At 46.9% G+C, this 17,401-nt stretch overlaps 4 protein-coding genes across 4 annotated transcripts; 1 reads left to right on the top strand and 3 right to left on the bottom strand.

The window, feature by feature from the left end:
* Positions 1 to 1,224: 1,224 nt before the first annotated feature.
* ALT_8361 (putative MFS monosaccharide transporter) lies at positions 1,225 to 7,451 on the bottom strand (the record flags this gene model as incomplete). The annotated part of the gene is made up of 11 exons (XM_033561418.2): positions 1,225 to 1,622; positions 1,680 to 1,891; positions 1,970 to 2,470; positions 2,532 to 2,725; positions 2,790 to 3,078; positions 3,169 to 3,246; positions 3,307 to 3,604; positions 6,531 to 6,859; positions 6,918 to 7,028; positions 7,078 to 7,188; positions 7,243 to 7,451. 11 exons carry the CDS (start codon positions 7,449 to 7,451, stop codon positions 1,225 to 1,227), a joined length of 2,730 nt encoding a protein of 909 aa, XP_033417309.2.
* A 667-nt stretch (positions 7,452 to 8,118) lies between these two features.
* On the top strand, positions 8,119 to 11,544 carry spt16 (chromatin-remodeling protein SPT16; the record flags this gene model as incomplete). Its single annotated transcript, XM_089600410.1, has 8 exons — positions 8,119 to 8,298; positions 8,371 to 8,455; positions 8,514 to 8,635; positions 8,705 to 8,857; positions 8,921 to 9,284; positions 9,333 to 10,352; positions 10,402 to 11,000; positions 11,056 to 11,544. 8 exons carry the CDS (start codon positions 8,119 to 8,121, stop codon positions 11,542 to 11,544), a joined length of 3,012 nt encoding a protein of 1,003 aa, XP_089455303.1.
* A 408-nt stretch (positions 11,545 to 11,952) lies between these two features.
* On the bottom strand, positions 11,953 to 12,990 carry ALT_8359 (zinc metalloprotease; the record flags this gene model as incomplete). Its single annotated transcript, XM_033561421.1, has 2 exons — positions 11,953 to 12,624; positions 12,694 to 12,990. The coding sequence occupies 2 exons, from the start codon at positions 12,988 to 12,990 to the stop codon at positions 11,953 to 11,955; spliced, it is 969 nt and encodes a 322-aa protein (XP_033417312.1).
* A 472-nt stretch (positions 12,991 to 13,462) lies between these two features.
* ALT_8358 (meiotically up-regulated gene 89 protein) lies at positions 13,463 to 17,180 on the bottom strand (the record flags this gene model as incomplete). The annotated part of the gene is made up of 5 exons (XM_089600409.1): positions 13,463 to 13,562; positions 13,615 to 13,777; positions 13,828 to 14,545; positions 14,593 to 14,689; positions 16,060 to 17,180. 5 exons carry the CDS (start codon positions 17,178 to 17,180, stop codon positions 13,463 to 13,465), a joined length of 2,199 nt encoding a protein of 732 aa, XP_089455302.1.
* Positions 17,181 to 17,401: the final 221 nt, after the last annotated feature.

Genomic DNA, 17,401 nt, shown 5'->3' with positions numbered 1-17,401 from the left:
TGCGGAGAAGTGAGCGTTCACGTTGCAATGGCACCAGTGGAAATTGGAACGCATACAAAACAGTCTTTTGAAATACTGAGTTTAGAGAAAGAGAATGAGTTGGCGTAGATGACCCTCAGGGGCAGTACATGGGCATATCAAATTCTCAATTGAAGGAGGTGGTATCCAAATTATAATGAGCGTGAGCCTACAGGGTCCTCGACAGATCTTCAGGTGGAATCAAAAATGTACTTTTGTAAAAAAAAAAAAAAAAATTGGACGGGTCAAATAAAAAGTAATGAGGGTTAAGAAAGTCAAAAGGAAACGAAGCGAAGGCAGAGGTGGCAGCAGGCATGAAACGAAAGGCTAGTCGAAGCTGGGTTGAAGCATGTGGTCTTAAGACTGTAAAGGTAGGTAGTAAGCAAATGGATAGTTGGCCTGTCACGGAAAAAGTGGTTCGGCATTGGATCGGCCCCGCTCTGGCCACCTCATCTTCTTCAAGACACCAATAATGAGTGCTTTACCCATAGTTGTTGCGGCTTGCCAATGATGGAGTACATCTATAGTCTTCGAGTCTTTGGCGTGGCCCATGGCGAAACAACATACACTACCAAACATTCTTGAGACCAGAGTCAGTTAAAACTCTGTGGGATATAGGATGCTTATGTACTATCTCTCACAATATCCGGACGCATTTTTGTCCCGACTGATGATGGTAAATCAGCTGTTCAGACAGTACATGCTCACAGGTGGGCGTGTTACGAAAAGGAGAATGACAAAGAGGGATGAATGAAATGAGAAGTCCAGGATGAGACTTCTCCTACCATAACCAGGACCAGCCCCTCACCAGAACAGGTTAATTCTCAATCAGTTATTAACAGAATTCAAGATCTAATGAAACCCCTCATACATTTGAGAAATCCAGGCCACTATATCACATATACATAGACACTGCCGAAGAAGAAACAAGCCCGTACTGACCTATGTGGTCAAATCCGCGCCGTCTAGTTGTATCCACAACAGAACATAGATACGCCAAAGCAAGATTGTTTGTTGCCGCCAAACCTCTGTACCCCTTGGTCAAAGGAGAAGAGAAAGATGAGCAACGGCGAGACCACAAAGAGAAGGAGTAGATATAGCGCCAAAAAGCGCAAAGGATAGAAAAGAAGAGAGTTAGTACTGTAGAAGCAACAGATTCTCGGAAACGAAGAGGAGCACGAGATGAATATACAATCAAGGACCGTTCTAATCGTTCTCACCCTCCTCTTGTCCCAGACGTCTATACTGATTATTTTTCGCTTGCGGTCCCGGTGCTCTGTGGCGACTGACCATATTTGAAATCCAGCCGCCAATACCTTCAGGCCGTCCGCTGCTTTCATCCAAAGAATTAAGCCCTGCAGCTTTAGAATTCTCAGGGGTGTTGATGTTAGGTGGATCAATATCTAAACCAGGAATGGCGCTTTCCGTTCCAAACTGACCATACTGCCGTCTGATGTCCAGGGAAGGCACGGGCGAGCCGCCGCTCATAAGCGATCCACGCTCAGCTTGTGTCGCGGGTGTTGGCACAGCAGTCGTTGCATCTCCAAAGAGGACGTCCATATCTTCCAGACGTACACCGCTCGTTTCGGGGTAGAGGAAGTATACTTAAAAGGGACCAATTAGTGAATGATGAATTGTTGGATCTGCAATGTGAGGCTCACCAAGTACAAAACTACAAGCACAAAAGAAGGCATGGACGAGGTAAAGACGCCATTTGATCGCTGCCTGAAGGACAGGAGTCACCTCTCCGACGAGCCAGTTGAAAGCCCAGTTCGTAGCTGTGCTAAGACTGGCCCCCTTGGCACGGATGCTCAAGGGCAAGATCTCGGGAGGATACAGCCAGGGGATAGGACCCCAGGATGCGCCGAACGAACTAAGTTGCGTTAGTACTGGATAGATTATTTATAGTTCTACCCCTTGAGACGAGGGAGAGGAGCACAAAGATACTCACGCATTGTAAATCATGACAAAAATAACGGTCAGAGTTGGGGTTGCTGCAACATCGATATAGATGAAGTAAGATATCAGAGAGAGAGATATAATCATTGCAACGGCCCCGGAAAGCAAGATCGGGCGCCTTCCCCAGCGGTCCACGAGATACCATGGGGGAACTGTTGAGGCAAGGTACGAGAGCCCATTAATTCCAGTCATCAAAATAGCAGCGCGGCCCGCCCAGCCTGCTGACTCAAAGACGAGTGGGGCATAATAGGATATCACATTAATACCGTTCAGCTGTGCCAATGCCTGAGCTGACATTGCAATGAGGACTCGTTTGCGATAACGCTTAAACATATCAGTGTAGGATCTTTCACCTTCCTGCCGTTGCAGAAGGACGTCCATCTTGATTTCTCGATACTCCTGCCGGGCCTTGTCGTTGTGCAAATCCCCCTGCCCATATAGATTGGCAATGACCACCATGCCCTCTTCATCGTGATCATTATCTAACAACCATCTGAAACTGTATAAGCAATATGCATGGCATGAAGATTGAATTGGCAATTTCAGATACTCACCTCGGCGATTCACATATGATGAGACTTCCTAAGCCAAGGAGGGTACCCATAATGCATTGGCATAGCAGTGGCAAACGCCACGCATAGTTACTGTCGATGTAACTGCAGAAATAGTCCACCCACACACTAGCCGCGTATCCGCAGATATTGCCGGTAAACTCGATACACGCTAATTTGCCCCTGTTGTGAGGCGGCTATTGATGCGTCAGCGGATCGGCCAAAAAGAAGGGGGAGAAGAAATCTAGTGATTCCGCATACGGATATCTCTGATTGATAAACTGGTACTATTGTTGACAATGCTCCGACGCCTAGACCTGCAACGATACGGCCGAGCATCATCATGGGTAGACCAGTTGCGAAAGTCTGGAAAGCGCCACCGATAGAGAACACGATAGAGCCGTAGAGGATGGTCTTCCGCCGTCCTATCAAGTCGCCAATCCGGCCGATGAGTAAGGAAGAAATGAATGCACCAACTTCAAGGATGGCGACGACTGTGCCGATCGCAGCTCGCGATGGTTGATTGAAGTAATCCTTGAAGTGCCAACCACTGTATTCACGTTAGTCATTTGTTTCAAAATCGCCATGCCCATCATCTCCAAGGCATGGAGGCCTTTTGCCGCAAAGTCGGAGGACGAACGTGATTATACCCGACATAACACCCTGATCATAGCCAAAAAGGAAAACACCTAAGGAGACGAAAACACTGGTAAAGTACCTGTATAAAGGTCAATGAAAGTACTGCAGAGCCCGGAATCAGAAGGTAGGATCTTCTTACAATAAGGGCTTCCCAACCAAGCCATGTATCTGGGCGGTGTGTCTATTGCTTGGAGACATGATGATAGCTAAAGACCGCTCTATCCTGGAAATCCGCCTAGGCGCAGGTGAGGGAATGTCGATGGATATCTTCTCAAGATCGGTCCGACCAGCGGGCGATTGAGCTATGTAGCGCACGCGCCTTTGTCGCTTCAGTCCAGCTCGAGACCCTTCTGGACTGGCCGTTTCGCAATCCAGAGAGTTCCGCAGTCGGTTTTGAAGAGGCTCTTCTACATCTGCAAGCTGCTCGGCCAGGTCACCTGTGTCGGTCCAAACAGAGAATGTAGACTCGACAGTGTGACCAGACGAGTATGAGGAACGTCGACTGCCTTTCTCGCTCGCAGAATCAATTCCGACAGAGTGCCCCGAGGATGATTGCAAATGAGCGCTTATTGACCGCAGAGGTATAGTACTTGAGGTGCGTGGAGAAGACTTTGCTGAAGGAATGTTGGCGGTTGTGGTGGGCTGAAAGCGACAGCCCTTCCGCGCTCAAGAGTGGGTTCTCGGAGAGAGTTTGAAGTGATCAAAGGTGAACTGGAGATATCAAGCTCTCCGGCTCCTCCATGCAGACTCTGGAATTTTTTTATTTTATTCCTTTTTTTTCCCTCCCTGAAGGTAGTCTAGACAGATGTAGATTACGGTGGCACCTTTCCGAGAGGTATGAAGACTGGTGCTGCGGGAAGCTGGACGTTTTCTGGCCGAATGATGCAAAGCAACTTGGGTAGAATATTGATCCGCAGAATCTACGAGACCACGAGAGCAGACGGTGGAGAGTTTGGGGCGAGGATGTCAGAATCTATCTCAAGGGTTGAAGCTTGCAATGGATCAGCGATGCGGAGTAGCCAAGTGACACAGTTGGAGCCCGTTTAGTCAAGGCCAAGTGATCAGGCGGAAAAACCAAATAAGGCAACGACGAAGGCTGGCTTAATATAGCTAGCCGAGCACATGCAACAGCAGGGTTGTCGACCCTAGACGACGGATTGAATGGATAGAGAAATTTTTGACGCTTTGGTATCAAATGGAAATATTAGAGAATGGCACGGAAGAAAAAGATAGATAGCAGTGGGTTGAAAACACGGAATACACACTTAGGCGTTTGCTTTCCCCAGAAAGTTGGGGAGAGGTGCTGAAAGTGGAGGCCAGAGAAGAGACCTAGCACACTCAGTCTACTCAGGCTACTCAGGCGGTCGGAGCAGCCCAATCATTGCCCCTGAATACCTCATTGGATGACTGGGTCATGGGTCATTAGTCATTATTGCATGGAAGTTTGCAACTTGCGGACGGGAACGGGACGGAATGTGCTTATGGAGTAAGGAAGGTACCTCCTCCAGGTAGACAGTCAGCGTAGATTAAGGTACCTTAGGTACTTACGGAATATGCCCAGCCAGGAGATGAGAATATGCAGTAAGGTATCCACCGTAATTTGCCATTTACCCAATAATAATATTAATGCATACCTAAGGTACCTTAGTCACTGCCTTAACTACTCCATAACTACATGGCTTCATTCGAAAAAGAAAGCCGCCTTAAGATGAATGTCTACGGTAATTATTCACCATACTTCAACCGTGAATTGTCTAGAAAGATATCTGCGAGTCCGCTTTTAAAATGGGACTATAGGTATCATACCCCCTACCATCTCCATGCTAAGAAAGGTTCTGAAAATGGCTGTTGAGGCACCAATAATGAATAATGTATCGACAAGGTAGATACTCCGTACACCTCTTCTACCATTATTGAGGCCCAGCCGAACAGTCCACTAGTTATTCATTGCATCTGGAATCAAGGCCAACAATTAAGTAGATCCTGTTATGGGCAGTGAGCCAATAATGGTGGAGGTCTCACCTCATTTCTCAAGGTACCTTACTCTACACAACACAGTACTTCCTAGGAAACATCTCAGCGACTAAAAGTGACGGTACTACTCTAAAACACCTTGTCAGAACTTCCAGGTAGAAGAGGCATGCACTTGGGACTCCGAAACCCAGAGTATGAATAGAGAAAGAACCTCTTCATGATGCCTTCGACGATTGATATGAATTGTCCATTCAGGCTGATTAGGTCCGCGGTCTCTCTTGTGCCGTCACCAGAGTCTCACCTGCGACCACAAGTTCATGAATGGGAGGTTAAATATCTGAGGCCTTGCCAGTGAAAGCAGGTCAACCCGTCAGTATTCTAGTGTACTTCCTCTATATTTACAGATGGCCTGGCTACATTATACTGCCTTGCGAAAGTACTGGCGTAATGTTATAAAAAAGGTACGCAGTAGGACTTACTTGACTGGGTCCATTACGCAAAAGACATCACAGGCATAGTCTACCTCAGCATCTCAAGAGGCAAAGTCACATAATCTGGTCAAATATGGTAATATTGTCAGGACAGCGTGAGGCCACACAATCTTATAGGAGTGCCGTGTGAACAGTCATCTGACATCCACTCCATGAATATAGTACAAGCGTCTGAGGTAAGCCCCGACCTCTCCATTCACTCGCACAGAAGTTCATGAAACGGACTCGTGGCGAGATGACATGCAAAAGCCGCGAAAATCAACATCAACGTGCGTCTTCGAATATCCTGTCGCTAAACATTGGTACCAGAACAAATCAATGAGGGCTCATCGCGGCAATTTGATATAATTACTGACCAGACCTTTCTCTCAAGTCAGAAGAATGTCGTAGCCGTCTTTCTGAATGTAGATGGCGTCAGCCAAATTAGCATATTTGCGACGCACAAGTTCGAATATCACAAGCCCAGCACTAGTGCTAGGCACTTGGCGAAGAGCATTTCCTACAAACCCCTTAAATAACCATTTACGCCAACCACCAGCACGTGATGCTCTCCTCCTGCAGCGTTTGAATGTTTCTCGATAAGCGGAATAATAGATTTGCATCATCTGCCCTTTCGTGGAGATCAGGTTAGCCTGATGATCAAGATATTCTAATCGAGAATAATGAATATTCTGGATAGCACTCAGCGGATGCTGTACGGCCTGCTGCGCAATTGACGCTGCCACGCCGGCTAACATCAGGAAGCATGGCTCTAAGCTATAGTGAGGTTTGATGAGCGGGACCCCACGGTCACTTGACTGAGGGTCTCGCAGACTGTCCAGCTGATGGGTGCGAAGTGACCCGTAATATCTTGTAATGAAAGAATAATATGCTTGCGACTTTATGTACTCGAAAGTACTGAAGAAAACGGCGTATCCAAATGAGTCGCGCAGAAGTGACAGGCTCCAGCCTGCGAAAATGCCGCGAAGACCAATTTCTTTGAGTTTGTTCTGTCCATAGTGCCACATGCTGCGGTACTGACCATGGAGCATGTCATTCGTTCGTAATCGAACCTGGAGAGCATCTAGAGGCGCGGCTACAACTGACTGTACCGTACCAGCGGCAAAGCCAGCTGCAAATGTATCAACAGGAGATGCAGGAGGGTATATACGCTTGACACTTCGGGAAACGGGTTCATATAGGATGCCAAGGGTCTGTAGATACGACGTATACAGGACAGCGCCAATGCTAACAGCAGACGTCAGGCCCAGAGTGACCGAAGGGAGTAAGGGCGGACTTAACTCACCCTGCATTTGCCAACATAGGTGGTAAAAGCTGATTGGGGATGAACCGCCAACCATAAGTACGAACGGCATGGACGAGAAGACCAGGTGTCGTTGTATGTAATGACCAACGCCTTTCAGCGGAATGAGGGTTGACAGCTCTTGCGAATGCCTAACGGGAACATTTCGAGTGGAACAATCATCAGCTCATGTCGGGCACGATGAGTATAGGAATCCGAAGAAATCGTAGAAGAAAAGCCAGTAAGTGTTTCGACTGGTATACGGACCATATAACTGCACGTGTGTCAACAAATCTCAGTCTGAGTAGCGAGAGGGAGGAGTGCATACTCAACCCGAGTGCGAAAAAAGGCCTTCACCGGAGCTCTGAAGTAGAAAGCAACCACCTGCGCACTGACTGCACGAACACCAGCCGCCGAAGCGCCAGTAGCTGCATCATTCCGAGGGTTTCTTCGAGTAGACTTGCTGGATTCTGCGCCATAGACATTGTCATCGAAGCGTACTTGACCCCCAAGGGAAATGGTATCCTCAGATGACATTATGCGGATGACTGAGCGCGCCCTTCTCCATCAGGACGTATATGCATTCAGATCACAAAAGCTTGCGGAGAGGATGAGTATCAGTTGCGTATCCGGATATTTTACCCAATCCTCACCTATAGAGAGGTAGCAGAATATGGAGAAAAGAATCGAGATGAAGGATAAGGCAAGTTGAGAGACATTGAGATTATCAATGTTGGATCACCATCAGGAAAGGTATGGTACGTGGGTAGGCATGATAATAAATAGAAGACGACCGAAAAAAAATGTATGTCTTATAGTGATGTGAATCTGAGAGGCAATACGTATCTACTCCCGTATAAATATTAAATGTTCACTTAGATATCATTGGGAACCTATTCTTTTGTTCTCCGTACCAAGAGTCCACTTGAGAGTTAGCATACCATGCAAATGATGCAAACTGCTCAAACATGGGAAAACGCGTAGCACCAGCCTCGCGTGAGTACGACTACAGACTTCGCTATTCTCTGTCCTTACATAGTCATGTGCACCGTCACATCCTCGAACTTTTTTGTTTATTTTATTCGCGTTACCAAATTCAGAGATTAAGGCGATCAGAGAAGCTTGACGAGACTTGTGCACTTCTAGTTCTTCAGGCAGGCTAGGCACGCCCTGCACGACAATCTCACTTTCAACGCATCAGATCATGGCTGAAGAGATTGTGATAGACAAGACTTTGTTTTTCAATCGGTTGTCAAGCTTCTACGCGGCATGGAGAGCGGACAAACGCTCAAGTCACCCCACTTTTGGTGGTGTTGGCTCGATTGTCATCTTGATGGGCAAGACTGACGAGGCGAATACTTTTCAAAAGAATAACGCTATGCATGTATGTTCAATCCCTGCTGCTACATTTGATGCTTCCTTTGCGACGCTAACATAATTGTCGGTTGACTGTTAGTTCTGGTTGCTGGGTTATGAGTTTCCAGCCACGCTTCTCGTCTTTACTTTGGAAGCTGTTTATGTTGTGACAACTGCGAAGAAAGGTAAATCTTTACGTCCGAAGTACAGGGGCTTTTTGCTGAATAGAGGATGTCCACTCAGCCAAGCATCTTGAGCCGTTGAGGGGTGGCAAGATCCCAGTTGAAATACTGGTTACAACAAAGGATCCTGAAGGGAAATTGAAATCTTTCGAGAAATGTATTGAAGTCATCAGAAGCGCTGGTGTAAGTGCTCTATCAAGTGAAATTGCTGTTGTGTTGTTACTTGGAACTAATTTCTTTGTCCGTATGAAGAATAAAGTCGGTGTTTTACCGAAGGACACAACTGCAGGTCCCTTCGCGGAAGACTGGAAGCGCACTTTTACGACATTATCTGGCGAAATAGAGGAAGTTGACATTTCGCCGGCTCTGTCGGCTGCATTTGCAGTGAAAGATACCGACGAGTTGGTGCGTTGAAAAGGAGCCTACTGTTTGGGGAATTGGGAAGGGCAATTAACTAATACTGTACAGGTGTCCATAAGAAACGCTTCACGAGCTTGCAGTGGCTTGATGTCTGAATACTTCGTGGAGGAAATGTCACGCCTTCTCGACGAAGAAAAGCAGATGACTCATAAGGCTCTTTCCGCGCGGGTCGATGCAAAAATCGATGACGCTAAATTTTTCAACAAACTGGGCAAACTACCGGCCGAGTTCGACGCTCAACAGATTGACTGGGCCTATGGACCCGTCATTCAAAGCGGGGGAAAGTATGACCTTAGACTAACAGCAGTGTCTGATAACAGCAATCTCGAACCGGGTATTATTATCGCTGGATTCGGGATACGGTATAAGACTTACAGTTCAATGATCGCACGGACCTACTTAGTGGATCCGAGTAAGTCTCAAGAGACAAACTATGCCTTTCTTCTGGCTTTACATGAAGCGGTTATGAGAGATGTGCGCGACGGCACAATCGCCAAAGACCTATACAACAAGGCGATCAATTTAATCCGGACGAAGAAACCGGAGCTTGAATCCCACTTCGTCAAGAGCGTCGGTGCTGGTATCGGAATTGAGCTTCGAGACCCTAACATGGTGCTGAATGGGAAAAACAGCAGAACACTGAAAAGCGGCATGACTCTCTCTATCACAGTGGGACTGACAGACGTTGAAGACTCGGAATTGAAAGGAAGCAAGAGTTCAACTTACTCTATGGTCATCACAGACACCGTTCGTGTGGGAGAAAATGGGCCACATGTGTTCACCAAGGATGCAGGTCTTGACATGGACTCCGTGTCATTCTACTTCGGAGACGAAGAGGAACCTCAAAAACCCATCAAGGAGAAAAAGGAAGCGAAAACCAGTGCTATCGCCAGCAGGAACATCACAAGAACGAAGCTCCGAGCGGAACGGCCAACTCAAATAAATGAAGGTGCTGAAGCGCGTCGCCGCGAGCACCAAAAGGAGCTAGCCGCTAAAAAGACAAAAGAGGGCCTTGATCGATTTGCTGGAACTACCGGAGACGACAATGGAGTTACGCAGAAAAAATTCAAACGATTCGAATCGTACAAGAGGGATAATCAATTGCCAACAAGGGTGAGAGACCTCACGATATATGTTGACCAAAAAGCATCTACAGTAATAGTTCCCATAATGGGTCGACCAGTGCCGTTCCATATCAACACAATCAAGAATGCAAGTAAAAGCGACGAGGGCGAATATGCGTACCTCCGCATCAACTTCCTTTCCCCCGGCCAGGGAGTTGGTAGGAAGGACGACCAGCCTTTCGAGGATCTGTCGGCTCATTTCCTGCGAAACCTGACTCTTCGTTCTAAGGACAACGAGAGGCTGGCTCAGGTTGCCCAGGATATCACTGAATTGAGGAAAAATGCTTTGAGGCGGGAGCAAGAAAAGAAGGAGATGGAAGACGTTGTAGAGCAAGACAAGCTCATCGAGATCCGAAGTACATCCTTGCACCGCCCAAATCTGTTGCCAATGCTAATCACTCATAGACCGCCGTCCTGTAAAGTTACCTGACGTCTACCTTCGGCCACCTTTGGATGGGAAGCGTGTTCCGGGTGAGGTCGAGATACATCAGAACGGTCTTCGATACATGTCTCCATTCCGGAATGAACACGTCGACGTGCTCTTCAGCAATGTGAAACATTTGTTCTTCCAACCGTGTGCTCACGAGTTGATTGTCCTCATTCACGTCCATCTCAAAACGCCTATCATGATTGGGAAGAGGAAAACGAGAGATGTCCAATTCTACCGGGAGGCCACCGAGATGCAATTCGACGAGACTGGCAATCGCAGACGCAAACATCGCTATGGAGATGAAGAGGAATTCGAAGCTGAACAAGAGGAAAGGCGACGCAGAGCAGCATTGGACAGAGAATTTAAGGCCTTCGCTGAAAAGATAGCTGATGCCGGGAAAGACGAGGGCGTTGATGTTGACATACCATTTCGAGAGATTGGTTTCACTGGCGTCCCCAACCGCTCCAATGTTCTGATACAACCGACCACTGACGCCCTCGTGCAATTGACGGAACCCCCCTTCCTAGTCATCACCCTGAATGAGATCGAAATTGCCCACCTCGAGAGAGTGCAGGTAAGGTTCTACTAGTGTTATGATTAATATTGTTGCTTTGCTGATGGATTTGCAGTTTGGTCTCAAAAACTTTGACCTAGTCTTCGTATTCAAGGACTTTCACAGGGCCCCTGTTCATATAAACACGATCCCGGTGGAGTCCTTGGAAGGCGTGAAAGATTGGCTGGATTCCGTCGATATTGCTTTCACCGAGGGCCCTCTGAACCTCAACTGGACAACCATCATGAAAACGGTTGTGAGTGATCCTTACGGTTTCTTTGCGGATGGAGGTTGGTCCTTCTTAGCCGCAGAGTCTGATTCGGAAGACGGATCGGAAGAGGAGGAGGAGTCTGCATTTGAGCTCTCCGAGTCGGAATTGGCGGCGGCAGATGAGAGTTCTGAGGACGATAGCGAATTTGACGACGATGCTAGCGCGGAGGCAAGTGATTTCAGCGCAGAAGAAGAGAGTGGTGAAGATTGGGATGAGCTCGAAAGGAAAGCTAAGAAGAAGGATAGGGAAGGCGGCTTGGATGACGAAGAACATGGCAAGAAGCGAAAACGGTAGCGTGGTTTATGCGATTTCTCGTCCAATACTCTTTCAGTTTCATCGATCGGCCTTTCATCGACTACTCTTTCATATAGATTATCTTCGATGATAATGGTCATGTATCTGCTCAATAGAACCTTGCGGATAGGGCTATCGGCTTCGCTTTGACAGTTTATCTGGGTAGATGAATAATGGCTAATCTCATGCTCAACTAGCTCTAGTTGCATCTTGTGCTGGGTAACCATGGGCTTAGACAGCAAATGTGAATGATCATGCGAGATTCCCTAGTCGAAAGGGCGATGACATGGAAAAGTAACGCAGTAAGATATCCCATGGTGGTCGGAGAGTGATGTCTTTCCAAGGTCTATTTACGAACACTATTGAGTACTGAAAAATAGATAATCAGAATTTGTCCCAGGCTAGATGTTATTTTCCTTTTCTCATGGAGAACCACATGTCTCGCATTCTCTTCAGCTGATTAGATGTAAAGGAAGCATAACAGTCATCAGATGAATAGTCCATAAAATTATGTATGTCGTCCAAGCCAGGGCTATCCGGGCATGAATCCTTCTGAGAAGGGCACCCATCAGTGGGCACCGACTGCTGGGGTGTGTCTGCAATGTAATCACCAGCATCGTCTTTCGAACACGACTCTCCTTCAAAAGTATGTAAGAGACCGTTCCAGTGACCAATTTCGTGTATTGCAGTACCACCCCGATTGTAATGAGTTATGGGGCCACCAGGCATAGTCTTAGCCAGCACATTGCAGCCATCTTTGGAGTAACTGGCTCGAGGGCTGCTGGCGTTAATGCTTGGATCCGGAAGAGTGCAGAAACCAAGGACGCTAGGGGGGGGAAGGTCTGAGTTATATGCGTGGCGATTGTCACCTTCAGAGGTCCATCTCGCAAAGTCTGTGGAGGGCGGCTGTAGGTTGGTCTGAAAGTAGACATTTAACGTGCTGTAACCTCCCTTGCGAAGTGCTTTCTTCATGGCGGAGTCATCCCCATTGCGCGCCCAAGTTTTATTAATATGACGGGTGACGCCCTTTAACCGATAAGATATTGAAGCGTTTTCATAGGCTTTTTGCAAATAATGTAACTTCGAGATTGTCAACTAGCTGAAGAGTAACCACAACGCAGCCGTCTCCGAGAAATGTGATGAACTGACCTGCAGTATGACCATCTCGTCCGTTACTAAATCTGCATCGGTTTCGCCACTCACAATATGAAACCACGTCTCTATCTCAATGGGCTCCAAGGTTCTTCGCATATCGTGAGATACGCTACTAGGTTTCGATTCGAACGCGCCTAGTCTCTCATGTTCAGCCCTGAATGCTGCATCTGGACCACCAGTGGCACAAAGAGAACGGCCCTGTAAAGCAGTCGCACGACATAGAGTTCGGCGGTTCGACAGGAGACTTATAACAAGCAAGATATAAACGCAGGAAATGGAAGGCAACATCATGTTGAGGAAGCTTGTCGCAGAGCATCTTGGCTTCAATCTCTGAAGGCCGCCTGGAATTTATAAAATACATCTTGTTGCTATTGGAAACTGGAATGTTTGGTGTTGATTACCCGAAGACCGGAATGTCGTCTCTGACAGGGAAGTGCCTGACAAGGGACAAGTGGAGAAATTCCAGTCTGAAGGGTGCACATTCTGAAATTCGTTATATTCACCAATAGAGGAATCATGCCTATTCAGGAAACAGTCTCAGAATCAACATCTTGGCAAAAGAAGATTAGCACATACTGTAATGCTTAGAGCAATGGCAGTGAGATTCGGCCCCATAACCATGTGAACACCTTGAAAAAACCAATGACAGAGCGCGCCAAAAAAAAAAAAATGAATGAAAAAGAGAGACAGAGACTGTGAGAGAGAGACTACCCAGTCAATATCATACCGCACGGAACAAGGCAATTTACTGGTTGAGCCTGTATCAATGGGCATGCGGTCCAAATCTGTCATTCCTGCCCGTAGCAGTGACTGTACTTTCCTGTTCATTATTCCAGGTCAAGTAAGTGTGATCGCCGAGTTTCCTAACCACAGTAAGCTTTACTAGTTGTCGAGCAGAGGATCAATAATACATACCTTGGTCGTACTAAATGGGCAAGGGTAAACAGTGCCCCAAGAAGGACGCAAATACCGCCAACGACGACATAAGCTATACCCATGAAAGGATTCTGTCCCCCAATGACAGTCCTGGTGGAGATGAGAATTGACTTCGTGCCACCATACTCAGTAACCGGAAACCCTAGAGCCCAATTAGCCAGTGGTAAGGTGAATGGCATAGTGCGAACGAACGATCTTCAATATCCAGGCGATAAGAGCCAGCTTTCATAGACACGTTGTCATTTCTGCGGGACAGTTTGCTGAAAGCCGGTAGCGCAGCGGTCCTCATCCAAACCATGAAGTCTTCATCTTCATGAAGGTCGGGGATACCGTCAATATACCCATTTGGGTAACGGTCGTGCCAATTCGGTGGTGGCACAACTTCCCATGGCTTGTATTGTGTGGTTTTAATAAGTTCCTTATCACTATCCCAGGCGATGCCCTTGTTAGTCATGGAGTACACCGTCGGGTTCAAGTCACTGAGGAGTTCAGGGCTGTGTATTGTGTCATTGAATTGTGAGTTCGCAATGAGTCCGCACGGGTAATAAGCCTTTCCAGTAGGGTCGAGTTTAAGAGGATCACATGAGCCACCATCGATGGTCTTATTGTCAACAGCTTTGCCTTTCAACTGATCTATATCCAATGACTTCACGTATCGCCGATGGTTCTGGTAAAAGTTGGTAAGACGATAGTACAGAAAGACGGGAGGCCCTAAATCGTCCGGTACTTCGAAACTCAGCCGACAAATGGTAGTCCCGTTCTCTATACGACGCTCCCATGTCGGGGTAGACTGTCCAGTCGATGACTTGAACGACGACTTAACTCGGTCTGCAATTGAGACTGGGTAAGAAGGGGCCTTTTCCGCGCATTCTGAGTAATCTATAGATATCTCTTGGACCTTATCATTGTGCTATGTCAGATGCAATACGCATGAAATTTTGAATCGACAATACATACTTGGGAGCTAGCCCATAGGAGAAGGCCACCGATCGGTGCAAATATGATGCCGAATACAAAGAAGATGGGCAGAACGCTCCGCGGCGTGAGAATTGGTCTATGGTGTCGACGTGTTAGCAAATTAGGTATAACCAAGAATATAGTTAGACTTAGATCTTACTGCCAGGCTTTTAGGCGCTGTTGTCTGAAAGCAGTGTCTGTTATTGGGCTGTAAGTATTGAGGAAAAGAGGTATCCACGGAGATTTCTTAGAGACTGAGAGGGCTCTTACTAGCAGGTCTCCTAGTCTTCGACTTCTTATCGCTGTCAGTCTGCCCCCCACGAGCTTGATCTTTGAGAGACCCTGTTTGAGGGGTTTCCACATTAGACATATCGATCTGATGAATTTCTAAATGAATTTCAACGGGGATTGAATATGAAGAGGTTCTGATCTGTCTAAACCATTAAGAGTTGTCCAGTGGATGGTTAGATAAGAAAGTAGTACTAATAAGGAGTTAAGGGCCATTCGGGTGGCGTCCTCGAATCATATATTACGATACTTTCCGTTGACTCGAATCATGCCTTAGTGTCTTCAGTTTCTACTCCAGAAGTCCAGAGTCCAGATTCACTGGCATCCGACTTACGTACCACTGGACGACTACCTTAATTAGCAACTACTTAAGGTTATTTCAAATCTTTGCCTTGGTTTTTATGTATTAACCTCAGGGGCAGCTCATAGGCTCCAAAGGACCCTGTTATTATTGTTGGAACCTGTTACACTAGGTAGTCTAACCAGGTTGATAAAGGACGGTATAAATCTCCACCTGTGTCCATTTAGGACTTTATAGGGAAATTGTCGATTAATATTGTATAGAGTGATCTGTGACTTGTCAGTGCTTTCTGCATTAATCAAGGACACCATTGCAGGCTAACTCTGGGAACCTGCGCTGGGTATAGCTGAGTACTAAAGCTAATGTATTGATAGAAAGCCTTGGATACAATCTGTATAAGCCTACCTTATAAACAGATAATGTTACGAGACATGCTGGCAGCCTTTAGGCTACGACCGTAGGTTGACAGTCATAATAACAGCCTCCTGTTGAAATCAAGCATGCCGGGACTGCCGAAAGAGACCGCCTGACCAAGTTGTACCAAAGTTTACGAATTAGTCGGGTGAATAAGTAAAAAAGGAACCAGCAAATGACGTATGCAGTCTTTCTATCTGAACTTATAACTGATAAGGGCACAGTCCAGCCGTGCAGCTCTCATAAAACAAAGAGTCCCAAGGTGCAGAAGAGGTCTGGAAGGGGGAAAACTTGGCCCATTCCAAAGTGCAGCAGGGGCTATAATCATCGATTCGCTATTAAGTAACCTGGTCCAAGTCCAACTCCCACAGAATAAAGCCAAAATAACACTAATCGCAACATAGCAAGGTATAAGTATTATCGACCAATAAAAATTCACCAATTGCTAAGGTCACTCTAAATACTGTTGAAAGTGTTCCGAATCGAACCAGCCGACACGATCATAAGCGGTCCACAACTTGCTCGCTTTGTTGACATCAATCTTGCAAGCTTGCTGGGCATCTGTTTTGCGGAACTCTTTGCCAATCCTTAAAGCTCTTACACGAGCCTCGAAGATGCGGCGTTTGCTGCATAAGTATGTTGCGCATGAGAGCCTCAAGGTGGAGGCAAGGCTGAGCTCAGCCGGGCTCAAAAGGTGCCGGTCTGGATCCTCGCTAAGATCTAACATCTGTCCTTTCCAGTCTGCCTTCAATGCCTTCGCATTGCCGCCAAGTGTTTCTGGTGAGGGTGAGAAATCTTTGATGGAAGTATAATCTGTGTCATCCCGATTTGTTCCTACGCCTCTGGGAGGCCTAGGACTCGTCTGAGCAGGTAAGTCAAAGGATTCATGCGCCTTCTGATGCGGCGTAGATTTGGGGGAACGCTTGACCCGCGGTGTTCGCTGTGCGCGAGGCTGTGTGGCAACCGCCCGCTTGCTCGGTGCGGGCGCAATCTTCTTTAATTTTGCATCTAAAACTTTAGGTCGGCGACGATTCATCATGAACAGTTGACGCTCAAGTGTCTCGCGTTCTTCCTTGGCCCAGGCAGCAGGATTCCGATTATACTGGGCGGAAACGACTGGCACACAGGAGAGCGCTAGGAGATACTCATCACGTGTTGGCTTATTCACTTTGTTATCAAATCTTGCCATGTGAGAATCGATATGTTGTTCCATTAGAACCTCTGCTGGGGCGGGAAGAATCTGCCCAAACAAGGGCTCATCAGTGGCAACATCTGTCAAAGAATCGTGATGAGGGAATAGAACAGGATCTCTTGTGGAACCGAGCACGGCATCTCGCTCGATTTCCTCTGAGACATCCGATTTTCTTTTTTTATTTCCAGTGTACGGAGTGACGGGCGGCGATGGTAAATCCATTTCTGACTGTGTTCGCTTCCGTTCGCCAGAAATGGGAGGAAGTTTCATGCCATGGACAAACGAGCAATAATCCTGTGATGTTGAGTAAGGTGACAATGAGGTATTGAAATTCTCAAATGGTTTGGATTCAGGAGGTGACATGAGACTGGAAACAGACGGTAGGCGACTCATGGCGAGTTTATGATTTTGGTCCAACAGCGTTGGGGGTGTATATGGGTTCATTCTATTGATAGAGATGGGACTCAGAGGGCAAAAAATGAGCTGGTTGGAATGGGAAATGAAGAATAGTGATATTAGATGTGATTTGGGTTTGTTGGAAATATAATGCCTTGAAGGCAATTGATGTATGAAGGCTGATGCGAGAGTGTTAGTAGAAGTCAATGGAAAGGTGA

This window comes from Aspergillus lentulus, assembly GCF_001445615.1.
Source record: "Aspergillus lentulus DNA, contig: Alt16, strain: IFM 54703, whole genome shotgun sequence".
NCBI lineage: Eukaryota > Fungi > Ascomycota > Eurotiomycetes > Eurotiales > Aspergillaceae > Aspergillus > Aspergillus lentulus.
The sequence above is the reverse complement of the archived record's forward strand: the minus strand, read 5'-3'. Positions and strand labels throughout refer to the sequence as shown.